Source organism: Barbus barbus (genome assembly GCF_936440315.1).
Source record: "Barbus barbus genome assembly, chromosome: 10".
Taxonomy (NCBI): domain Eukaryota; kingdom Metazoa; phylum Chordata; class Actinopteri; order Cypriniformes; family Cyprinidae; genus Barbus; species Barbus barbus.
This window is the reverse complement of record NC_136738.1, coordinates 26,982,432-26,995,563: the sequence shown is the minus strand read 5'-3', so window position 1 is coordinate 26,995,563 and position 13,132 is coordinate 26,982,432. Positions and strand designations below refer to the sequence as shown.

The following is a 13,132-nucleotide window of genomic DNA, read 5'->3' as shown; positions in this document are numbered from 1 at the left end:
CTCTTTTGTTTAGTTCTTTTCATTTTATTGTGAGGCTTTTTTTCTGCATACATGTCTTTAAAAAATAATTTTCCATTATTATGAATCTACAGGTTTTTCAGTCATAAACAGAGTATCTTGATGTATAATATTTAGTATATATTATGCATTATGTATCGATTGTTATGATATTATGTTATTTATTGTATTGAACCATTGCATCATTTTTTTTATTTAGTGTTTTCTGCCTCGACTATATCAACTGAGGAGGATTCTTGTGCAACAAGTCTTCATCTAAAAGAAAAAAGCAAAACATTTGAACTCCAGCCAGAGTGTAAATTATTTTCAGAACCATTAGAGAAAAAGCCAGAAAAGCCAGTTTTTGTAACTAAATTCTCATCAGCAATTACAACTCTTGGTAACACAGCTAAGTTTACTGTGATAGTTTCTGGATTTCCTAGGCCAGTTATTCAGTGGTATCACAATGACCAATTGATACAGTCCTCATATTTTTATACATTTGTCCAAGAGAAGGAAGAACATAGTCTTGTCATAACTAACATTACCAAAGAGTTGGAAGGAGAGTACTCTTGCACTGCGAGCAACCGATTTGGCAAGTCAACATGTACATCGTATCTTCATGTAAAGGTGAAGGACATAAAGGAGCAAGAAAAGACATTTGGGCAGCCTCCATATTTCATAAAAGCAATTGAGCATGTGAAGTGTGCAGCCGGTAGCCATGCTCTCTTTGAATACACCGTAGGAGGGGTTCCACTTCCTGATGTTCAGTGGTACAGGGGTAGCAATCATATGCTGCCTAGTAAGTACTGCATCATTGTGAACAACACAGATGGGTCTGGCTACTTAAATATATTAGGCATTCAGCAAAGCGACAGTGGTCTTTACTCTTGTAGAGCATCTAATCATCTTGGAGAAACCTCTTGCAGTGCAGAACTCATTGTATTTTTGGAGACATCTTCTGAAGCCACCGAATCACGTTTGTATAGTGTCAGTCTTCCAGAACAAGTCAGGACTAGCCTTCAGCAGGGACACCAGATGGTTTATACCACTAGCACTGAAGACAGGCAAACTGTTACAAGTGAGCAGATCGATACCTTGCATGCTTTAGAAATATCTGCAGCCACTGTGCACATGGAGCAGGTAACTCGCCAAGCTACAGTGATTCAATCTCATGATGTGCAGGAGAGAGTAAAAGTTGCCCCTGCCCAGCCAAAGCCAGTGGTGGTAACTCCTCTGAAACAGCTGCATGTGGCTGCAATAACCTCTGCTGTTCAAGAAAAACAAGGCTTTACTGAGCAGCACTGTGATCAAATTGTTAGTCCAGAAGTACAAGAGCTTGAATTGAGTGTTGAGGAGCCCTCAAAATTGATGTCTGCCATTTCAGAAAGTTGTACACCTCTTAGCATAGTGAAAGCTGAGGATTTGATAAAAAGTGAAACAGAAAAGATACAAACAACTTCAGAGCCAAAGGTTATTGTTAGTGGTCCTCAAGTTGAAATTAAGTTACCAATTCTACAAGAGGAATGCACAAAAATTAAAAGTCCTGAAGAGGAGAAAAGCTACAGTGTTGCAGCAGGGGTTAAGTTATTGTATACAGCAATATCGTCAGAGAATGTAGCACTTACAGAAGGTCATATTTCAGAGATGGCAACTGTTGAGTCTATTGAATGTTTAGCTGAAAAAGAACAAGCCAAACCAGTGCTTGCATCAATCAGTGAGACTAAGCACACACTCTTAAAAGAAAACAAATTTGAAATGCATAGACCAGTCAAGGAAACCGCTCAGCTCTCTAAAGAACCAATGTTAAAATCAGCCCTGATTACTGAAGAAAAGAACAAGCTTCAAGCTGACAAAACCACTGGAATACCTATCCTGGAGCATCCGTTTTCAGTCCATTCCCAAAAAGAAGAGGATCAGGTGCTTCATTTACAGCTTATCAGTGATCAAGATACTCTTCTGTCTGAGGGCAGATTTACTACTGAGAAGCCAGGCTTCGAGCAGGCGGATGTTAAACAAATGCCAATTCTTTTGCACACAGTTTCTTCTGATGACCAGAAAACAGTTTTTTATGAACAGGCAACACAGTTAGCATCCAAGGATACCACAATTGTTGTAAAGCCTAGAGAAGAGGTTCCTGCCCGATTACATCTTCACTCAGTGCAGTTGAAAACCACTTTATGTAAAGAAGGGTTACTTTCAGTCGAAAAGCCAGATGAACAGAAAGTCATCCAGAGACAAGAAAAAGAACGTAAATTGGTTGCCACTAAAGAAGAACGTGTAGAACTAACTTCGGATTATGCCAAAAGTCTTGATGTGATGGTAGAAGGTCTTAAGATTGAGCACAAAACAGAACCCAGACCCTTGAGTGTTCTTCAGGTAGTCTCACAGACTGTTCCGCTTTCGAAGGAAAGGCCTCTGGTCAGTGAAGTCAAGCCTCATAGTGCAATTGTGCAGAAAGAGGATTGGTGGAATAACATGCACGCAGCATCTGTGTCAGAATCTCATTCAATAGAAGAGGGTCTCACAGACAGTTTCAAAGCAGTTGAGGAATTCACTTGTAAGACAGATGTAGAAACTAAAGTACCGGTTCAGTCTCTTCATGTAGAAGAAAAAGCCATATCAATAGAAACTTGTGTTTCTCTTGAGGCTGCAGAGGAAGACTTTGCAGTTCAGATTCAAGAAGGTCAGTCTGTAAGGCAGTCAATACTCATAGAGGAAAAACATACTCTGACAGCTGAAATGTCTCAGGGATTTACTAGTTCAGAGGCAACTAAAATAAACATTACAACTCAGCCTCTCGAACCTCTTTTAGTAAGTGAATCGCAGGAAAGCAAAACTCTTCCAAAGGAATTTACCTTTGTAATTCCTGTACCAAAATCACACAGCTTGGACATAAAACAACAGTTGGAAATGTCACTTCGATGTGCTGTGGCTTGTGAGCAGTCTTTGCTTTTTGCAGATGTAGTGAAAAAATTAGAAGTCATAGAAGTAAAGGAGGTCAAGGTGCGTATGGAACCGAAATACATGATGTTCACTTACCTTATAACAACAGCTGGTCCACCCATAGAAATTACAATTGCCTTCGAAGGTGAATATCCTCAGACAGCAACTCTTAAAAATGAGCTTCAAGCAGCTTTCTACTCTTTGCTTAATCAGGAGAAACCTGTCTTGACCTCTGAACAGTCAAACATCTTAAAACTTGATAAAACTGAGAGATTACAGGTTAGCAAAGCTTCTCCATATCCATTGTCCTCATCAGTTTTAACAGAAAATGTTGAAGTGTTTGCAACACCCAAAATTGAGTCTGCTGCTCTGCAAACAGAATCAGAAGTCTCTTTCCAGTCTGCAATGTCTCAAAAGAAAACTGCTATCCAGGAGTCAACGCACCATGTGACTCAGAAGACTGTTGAATCCAAAATGGACATTTATAGTTCCGCTGAGACTGAACACAGGGAAATTAAAACTGTTTCAGCTGAACATTATGAGAGAGATGTGTGTGTTTCAGATATTACAGTTGATGCCCCTCACAGGCAAGTCACTGTGGAAGAGCCTATGGATGTTCCTATTCAAGAAGACAAACGCGAGGAGGTTTTAACAGAGGACATTTTGACAAAGCATTTGACAGAAAAGCTCTTTTTTGAAATACCATTAAAAGACATTACTGCAGAGGAGAATTCCAAGGTTACATTGTCTGTGAGAGTAAAAGGTGTAAAATGTGTAAACTGGCTTTTCAATGGAGCATTGATCAAATCTGGCAAAGAGTTCAAATGTTTAAAGGATCATGACTCTTACACACTAGTAATCAACAAAGTTATCAAGATAAAACATGAAGGTGAATATACCTGTGAGGCTGTGAGTGAAGCTGGCAAGATCTCATCATCATCATCATCAAGGCTCACTGTTGTCTCAAGAGGTTGGATTGTGTGGATTTTGTCATTTTACAAGAGATACATCATTCTTAACAATTCAAATCAGACCATCACTAATTAACTAGTAGTCAGCTGCTACATCATCTTCCCATTAGTTCACCATTTCTTTAAGAATTCTTTTCAAGAATACATTGTGTGCTAAACATCTTTCCACCCTCTTTCAAAATAATGGCACATTTTTCATCTTCTGAGTTCTTCAAGCATGACCATGTCATGTGTGACTCTTCATCTCCCTTTTGCTAACGCTCACATCACTTTTTTTCATGTCATCCCAGGATTACTGTCATCCCTTCCTTTCCATCTGTTATATTGCTCAAATCAAACCAAAAATCAAATAATGTTGCCAATGTAGTAATATTTAGTACTTTTTTTCTCGTTGCATGTTTGCAGTGCCTCCAGTTTTCAAGAAGAAGATTTGTGACATGCAGATCAACATTGGCAGCCCAGTGAAGTTTGAATGTGAAATTGAAGAGACACCCAATGTGACCTTCAAGTGGTTCAAGTCTGGCTCAGAGATTAGACAGAGTGACAAATTAAGAATCATCAGCAGGCAAAGTACATCATCTCTAGAGATCCTCAACCCAACAAAGGATGACGTTGGTGAATACAGCTGTCGCGCTTCCAACAAGCACGGTAGTGACACCTGTTCTGCTAACCTGAACATCACCGGTGAGTAGCTGGTTTTGAATTTATATGCTTTGCTTTAGCTGCTGGCTGAAGGTTACTGAGTTTCGAGGTTTCAGAGTTTTTTTTCTCTATCCTTTAGATCCAATCTGCACTCTTCTGTATGGCAGAGTTGTGTACGTTTTGTAATGTTATATAAATATATGTTGCATCTTATATTGTGTGTAGTGATTATGAAATTACTGAAGACAGAAATGTCAAATCTTTTAAGAGATATATATATATATATATGTATGTCCTGTCAATGATTGTTAGATTTAGTTGGGTCTGTCCTAACTTGAGATCTGTAAAAATTTGTTCTGGGATCTGTGTATGGATCAAATCCAGTAATTGTTGTATTGACTGCCGTAACTTCTCTCTCTGGCTGGTCATAAATAAGGAAAAAGTCACATGTCTGAAAAAGATGAATAGGGTCACTATGACTAAGGGCAGAAGGAAGATTCATAACATAGTTGGCTTTCAAAAATGGCAAGACTAATCTAGAAGATAGTGAATCTGCTTTGCTTATAAGGTAGGGAGCAAACCACTATTCTTTGGTGACAGAATATGGTAAGTCCTTTTTAGAGAACGTGTCCTAAGTGATAAATGTTCTGTGTTACCTGATTTATGATGTGCTTTAGTGTATGTGTATGGGTACGGATGATAAAAATGCTGGTTATTCAGCACTTACCACCTACCCTCAAAAGTATGTCCACACACCTTGCATTTCTTAGAATTGTGATGGTTTGTTTATGAATTGTCAAGGTCTTTGGTTAAATGGTTAAAGCAGGCATATCTGTACAACCACGCTGCAATAATGTGCACTTATCTGTACAACTACACTATATATAAAGGAGGCATAGTGAGGGATGCCCCCCCCAAAAATAATATATATATTTCTATCAGACAGTGGAAATGAAGCTGGTCTAGTGTACCATTACTAGGTTGGCTAAGAAAGGTTGTTATGGTTATTGTTACCAAAACGATCAATACTATTGAGTTCATGACTATGGTTATGCTGAAATCCATTTAATTTTTATTCTCAGAAACCCCACCCATCACAAAAGAATTACCAATGCTGGATGTAGTGAAGGTGACCGGTGCTTTATTTGGGAGTGAGCTCATTGGTACTGTCCCATTTGAAATAAACTTGTTGAAGAATAAGAGACATGCCAATTCTGACACAAATATTTTTGAAGATTTAATTGAATATTTGGATACACATGCATTTGAAAGTTCAGATGTTGGGGAGTACCAATGTTGCTTATCAAACGAAGTTGGAAAAATCACCTCAAAATCAATTGGTATGATAAGAGGTTAGTATGCTTGAGAGAGACAAGAAAAGAATAATACCTGCAGGTTCCCAGCACTAACAGGTGTGTTACTAACAGGCAGCGTGGGCTACAATGGCTAGCTAAAACTGTTAACAATGCTTTCAAAATTAAGCAGTTGCTGTTGCCATGACTTATATGATTCAGTTCTAATCTTTCAAGGTTGACCTGCAATATCAACATTTTTAAAAGACTTTAATCAAAAAAAAAAAAACACCAGTGCAATACAATTACAGGTAAAAGTACAGTACAACTTCTACAATTTCTGAATTTTTACATAGCTTTACGTCGTATCAGGAAATACTGATCACTCATACAACCTTCAAGTTTATTCTTGAGAACACAAACACACCAAATAATATAATTAACTCTCACTAGTTTTATTAAACTTTTTTTTTATGTTCATAAAAATGGATGATCAAGAACTGACTGCATTAAGGTTTTTTTTTTTTTCACTGGATTATACGGGATTATTCTCTTCACTTCTTGATTGTTCTTATGGCTTTGAACTTCCTAAAAGACCGGTGGGTTTCCATACACCGATTCTTTGTCCTAGAATCCACTCTTTACATACCTTACGATGAGACCGTGTGTTGGTATTGAATTATGCTGGAATAATTGGTTGTTCCGCTTCTCTTATTGTTAAAATTTGTCAAAAGGATGCAGGATCTTGAGATAGTTGAACATGTTTTTTGCTATCTTTTAGATTGGACTGTGTTTTGCATACCTTTTCTATATTGGACAAAAATGCATTTTGAAGATCAAATTTTATATTTTTTGATCCATGTTTGCTGTTGTCGAGTGATAGTGCCTTCACATTTGCTGTGTTTGTTATATAATTGTAACTAAGGTTGTTTGGTTTGTTAGTTTTCTCTTCATCCGATGTATTTGCCCTGCTTCTTCATCTTGTTGTGGATGTCAGAAACTAAGGATTTTTTTTTACTGGTTAAAGCATAATGAATCTCTTGACAATGGTCGCTGGTAAAATTGAATGCAAAATCATCACTCTTGGAAAATGGTACAGCAACTCTGCATCGTCTTAAAATGTTCTTATTTGAATCAGAACCACATGCCTTTCTGAGGAATATACCCAATTTCTTTGAAAAGGTGGTTCAAGAGAAATCGTGTGTTTGGAATAAATTGAAAAAGGAGAGCAACTGCAACATTCTTCAAAAAGGACACATTCCATTCCATTTTTAGTCAATATTTAAAGGATGAACGAGTGAAGGACAATTTTTGGCATTTTTACTGGAATACTGAAATGTCTTGTTTCTTGGATTCTTGGATTTTGCAATGAAATAAGTAGTCTAATAACTCTTGTTGGTCCTCAGCGTTTTACCTCTTACATGGAATGCAGAATTATGCAACAATCAAATGGTTGAGGAATGGAAAACAATTTTTTCCTTTTTTTAGGAAAACTATTTTTGCTGAAAATTCCGCTGTCTTGCAATTTCTACAAGAACAATACAGATATGGATGTCAGTGTTCTTGCAAAAATGTGTGATTCTTTAAATCAGATGCTGTTTACTGTGCTCTATATGGATTTCAGTTATTACTGCTATAACTTAGAATCTTAGAACTTAGAACTGGAAATGACACTTCTCTAATATATAGGCCTATATATATATTATCTCGGACTAAAGCTTTTCAATCCTCTTCACCTCAGAGCCTGCCCGCTTTGTGAAGAAGTTGACAGACCTATCTATTCCAATGAGCAAAAAACTAAGACTTGAATGCACAATCACTGGAGCTCCAAAAATGTTTGTCACTTGGTACAAGGATGGCAAACAGCTCTATGCTTCATATCGATACAACACCAAAGTTACATCAAACTCTTGTATCCTGGAGTGCCTGCATGAGTGCAACAATGAGACCACAGGAAGATACTCATGTGAAGTTTCAAACGTTTATGGGACGGATATATGTCATGCACAAGTAGTAGCAGTTACAGGTTTGTTATTTTAATCGTCTCTTGCCTGCCCATTTTTCAAAGTTCCATACCCATGGATTTTGCCCATGGATATAAAAGGAATAGTTTGGTTTTGCATCTTTGGACCGCATGTCACCTGGAATGGTCTAATTTTTGTTCATTACGAAGTTTTTTTTTTTTTTTCCCCATTATTCTATTTGGGCTTTTCAGTTTAAATGAAAGATTCCAGTAACTGTAAATGCAGAACTGGAATAGGTACTTCTCTAATATAAAGGCCTATATATATGTACATTTCCTGGACTAAAGCTTTCCAGTCCTCTTCATCTCAGAACCTGCCTGCTTTGTGAAGATGTTGACAGAGCTCTTTATTCCAGTAATCAAAAAACTAAGACTTGAATACACATTTACTGGAGCTTCAAAAATGTTTGTCACTTGGTACAAGGATGGCAAACAGCTCAATGCTTCATATCGATGCAACACCAAGGTTACATCAAATTTCTGTATTCTGGAGTTTAGTGCAGCATGAGTGTAGCAATGAGACTACAGGAAAATACTCATGTGAAGTTTCAAACATTTATGGAATGGATTCATGCACAAGTAGTGGCAGTTACAGGTTTGTACAGGTACTGGAATCTTGCCTGCCTGTCTGCTAAAGTTCCATACCCAGGGATATAAACGAAACAGTTTGATATTGCAGCGTTGGACCGCATTTCAACTGGAATCGTGAAATCATGGTTTTTGGTCATGTTTTTATTAAAAATTTTTTGGTTGGCAACAATATGGTGTGCTGCTGTGACATTTTGCACGTTCATTGAAGTGACTCGAGCATCTTAAATGAAATCTATTTGGTTCTATATCAAGGATGCGATGGGAGCTGGCATGTTTTTGAGTCCTTGTTGTTGTGGGATATTGATCAACTTGAGTTTGCATCTGCAAGTTTCCTGAGGCACGCTTGGAAGATACTGCATACTTCAACAGATTTGAAGAGTTGTTTCTATAAGAACAGTCCGCATGTTTTTAAGGTTGTTGCCTAGATATGTTGCCTGTTTGTATAGTTTTTGTCGTTGATAAGAAAATCATTTAAATGGATCTGATGATGTTCTTCTTAGAGCCTGCCCGCTTTGTGAAGAGGTTGACAGACATGGCTATCCCACTCAGTCAGAAACTTAGACTTCAGTGTACATTCACTGGAGCACCGAAGATGTTTGTTACATGGTACAAAGATGGAAAGCAACTGTACGCCTCATACAGATACAACACAAGGATCGTTGAAAACACTTGCATCTTGGAATGCCTCCACAAATCTAATAATGAAACACCTGGAAAATACTCTTGTGAAGTATCAAATTCCTTTGGCACTGATATCTGTCATGCCCATATAACTACAGTTACAGGTTCGTATGCCATCCTAGTTGACTTAATTACAGACATTTTAAATGTTTAGGCAGACGTAGCTTAAAAATAATTTAATTAATTTCTTGTTCTCAGAACCTGCCCGTTTTGAACGGAAGCTCAAGGACAAAAAAGTTGCCATAAGCAAAAAACTGAAACTTGAGTGCACATTTACTGGAGCTCCTAAAATCTTTGTCACCTGGTACAAGGACGGCAAACAAATATATGCCTCTTACAGATACAATACTCAAGTTGTTGGAAACGCCTGCACTCTAGAATGTCTACATGAATGCACAAAAGACACTCCTGGTATATACTCCTGTGAGGTGTCCAATTCCTATGGAAGTGATATCTGTCATGCTGAAGTGACCACCGTTTCTGGTTAGTAAAGGCTCTTTTTCCTGAACTTAGTGTTGGATGGAATTCTAGTTGATTCTCTAGCTGAAGCCAGTGGTTTGCAAGCATATTGATGATGCTCATCCAGTATTGTTCCTCTTAGGACCTGCTCGTTTTGTGAAGATGCTCACAGACCAGACTGTTCAGTGGGGACAAAAGTTGAGACTTGAATGCTCCTTCACAGGAATTGAAAAACTGTTTGTCACATGGTACAAGGATGACAAACAGGTCTATGCTTCATATAGATGCAATACAAAAGTAATTGGAAACACTTGCATTTTGGAATATCTCCATGAGTGTGATGAGGATACTCCTGGAAAATATTCTTGTGAGGTTACAAATGAAGATGGATCAGATATTTGTCATGCGCTGGTCACCCTTGCGACAGGTTAGTTAAATGATGTAGCCAGCTAATTTGAGTGAATTTGCAGATCATCCAACATTTCCATTCTTTCCATACGTTCCATACTTTTTTTCTTTAATCTTAAAGAGATAATCTTTCTCTAGATAAACTGCTAGAATTCAACATGAAACACTGCCGGCATTTAAAAAGGAAATATCATTCCAAATTAACAACAAACAAACAAATAAAACAATTAGAATATTTATTTAAAAAAACACAAAAATAAGCTCAAACTTAAAATTCAACAGAGTACATAGCGACTTTTCAACAATAGCACTGGTGTAAAATAGCCAAATGCAAAATATTGTTGTTTTTTAATAGTGTTATTATTTGATTATAATGTTTAGCAATGTTCATAATTAGCTTTTATTTTTACTTTTTAATATTGATTTTAATTTTAGTAGTTTTTTTTTTTTTTTCTTTTAGTGTTTTGTGTTTGTTAGTTTTTGTTTATTTAAAAGTTATTTTAGACTGTTTTTAGGTTTACCTCTTATGTTCATAATTCAAATTTCATATAAGATTTATATTTTATTTTAGCTTGATTTCAATTAACAAAACTATTTTAATCATTGTAGTTTTGGTTAACAGTAACAACGCTAATGCAAGAAACATAGCAAAAATGCATTAAATACAGTTGTGGCTGCTTCATGTAGTACACAGCTTACACTTCAGGCTTAAATTACATGTCAACTCTATAATATCACATTTAACAGACCTTGAGTAGTCTAATAAAACACTTTAATCTCATATACTACTATAGAATTAATCTGCTTCTCTACTATACATTTAAATGGTATTTAGTATTGGATTAAAAGCTTTTTATTTCTAGAAGTTAGATTGGAAGGTTAGATTGGAAGTACCATGGCAGGGGCATTGCAGAAATGAATCGTTTGGTCAAAGGATTGAGAAGACTAATATGAGAGACTGCAAAATTGGAAGTGTGGAAAAAACTGCACGCCTAGCTATTCTGAAAGCCGAAAAGACAGATGCTTGTCTTGCCATGCAAACAAAGAACTTGATTTTTCTAAAAAGAAAACAGCAACACACGAGTTTCATTAAACCATTTATGATATGTATTTTGATTAAATATGTGACCTTGTGTGTGTGTAATGTGTTTTGTTTGCAGAGCGCAAAATTCCACCAACTTTCACTAAGAAACCCTCTGAGCACATTGACGATGCCGAGGGAAAATTGGTGAAGCTTGAGGGTCGAGTATCTGGGTCACAGCCTCTATCTGTAAGCTGGTATAAAGATAACAGAGAAATCAACACTTCTGACATCTATGACATTTCCTTCAAGAGCAACACGGCTGTGATGTGTCTCAAGAAAGCCACAGTCACAGACAGTGGGGTTTATGCATGCAGCGCTTCTAATGAAGCCGGGACTGCCTCCTTCCAGGTGGTGGTTAACATCGCAGGTAGTCAATATTATCTTACTGCATGATTTCTTGTTTCTCACTTCTTGTAAAATTCCCTTTTCTTCTTTGCATGTTAGATTCTGGTAATTCTGTTTCTGTGATGCGTATTACATTCCACTTTCTGTTGTACTGCATAAACATGACCTCCCCTACTTTTCACTGAAAAGCACAGGTAAAAATAATGTAATTGTTCACTTTTTTAATATCTAGAGCACAAAAGGCCACCGACTTTTGACATTCCCCTTAAACCAGTGACAGTGAGTGAGGGAGAAAGGCTAAACCTTAGCTGCCATGTCTCTGGGTCTTCACCAATGAAGATTCAATGGATGAAGGACAGAAGGGAGGTCACATCCTCTGCTAACACCAAGATGATATTTGTGGATGGCACAGCCACCCTGGAAATAAACCAGACATCCAAAACTGATGCAGGAGATTATCTGTGCAAGGCAACCAACAGTGCTGGTAGTGAATTCTCCAAGACCAAAGTCACAATCAAAGGTAATTAGAATACTATTGTAAATCTAACTTTTCTGTAATAATGATAGTCAGTGTATATTTCAATGCAGCTAAAATAAAAATGTAGCATGTGAAAACCAAACGTATTCTTGGTTTGAACTCACATTTAATTAGTTTCTTTGATTAATGTTCTGCTTTTGGGTGTAATATTTTTTTAGCTTTGCTAAGAGTATAAAGTAGAGTTTAAGCTAATGTCTGAATTTCTTATTTCATTTTCATGTGTTTCAACATCTTTACCATCTTGATGATTTCCACATCTTGTTTTGTTTGCTCCTTCCGTGTTTTTGATCCATCTGATCTTGCTGTTTCTTACAAAGTTTTACATTTTTCATAGCGCACCACTAAGCTGCAATGTTTTGCTGTGATCTTGATTGTATTTTAAAAACATTTGTTTTCACATGCATATTTATTCTTGATTCACCAAGGATCTTTTTAGACATGCATTTCATTTGAATAGCAAAGCTTAAGGCACCAATGCTTAGACCTACATAAATTGCTAACTAAGGTGCCCGAGTTTGACCTGTGAGCTTTATTATTTTTGTTAGTGCAGAGTTTTTGATAATCTAAAAGCATATGCACTAAATTTGTTAAAACGCTGAGATGTGCCTAGTATTCTTATCTAGATTTCAGTCTATTTTTATGTTACTTAATATGTTGTTACATTGTCGGTATTACTCAGATAAAGCAGGTGCAGCACCTGCAACAGCAGCAGCAGCCCCCACAGCACCTCAAACAGTTAAAAAACTGGATAACTTGTTATTCATTGAGGAGCCCAAGAGCATTCATGTTGTTGAGAGTAAGTTGATGCTTTCTGCTATATGTCTTTTTATGATTGGTGTTAAAATTACATGATGGAATCACATCATATTCTGGATTACAGAGGGTACAGCTACCTTCATTGCTAAAGTTGGTGGTGATCCCATTCCCAATGTGAAATGGATGAAGGGCAAATGGAGGCAGATGACCCATGGTGGTCGCGTCAACATTCAACAAAAAGGCCAAGAGGCCAAGTTGGAGATCAAAGAGGTGACCAAATCTGACTCTGGTCAGTACAGATGTGTTGCTTCAAACAAACATGGAGAAATTGAGTGCAGCACAGACTTGAATGTTGATGAGAAGAAAGAGTCCGGACCAGAGGTGGTCAAACTGAAGAAG

General features: G+C 37.1%; 1 protein-coding gene across 1 annotated transcript in view; it reads left to right on the top strand.

Annotated features, from left to right (window-relative positions):
* The window catches only part of LOC306876339 (titin-like), a 143,366-nt gene that overhangs the window by 19,485 nt on the left and 110,749 nt on the right, over positions 1-13,132 (top strand). The window contains exons 39-44 of the mRNA XM_079427428.1: positions 218-3,913; positions 4,320-4,598; positions 11,171-11,461; positions 11,672-11,959; positions 12,657-12,773; positions 12,858-13,131. Of these exons, the coding sequence (XP_079283554.1) occupies positions 218-3,913; positions 4,320-4,598; positions 11,171-11,461; positions 11,672-11,959; positions 12,657-12,773; positions 12,858-13,131 (4,945 nt within the window). The remainder of the gene's footprint in view (positions 1-217; positions 3,914-4,319; positions 4,599-11,170; positions 11,462-11,671; positions 11,960-12,656; positions 12,774-12,857; position 13,132) is intronic.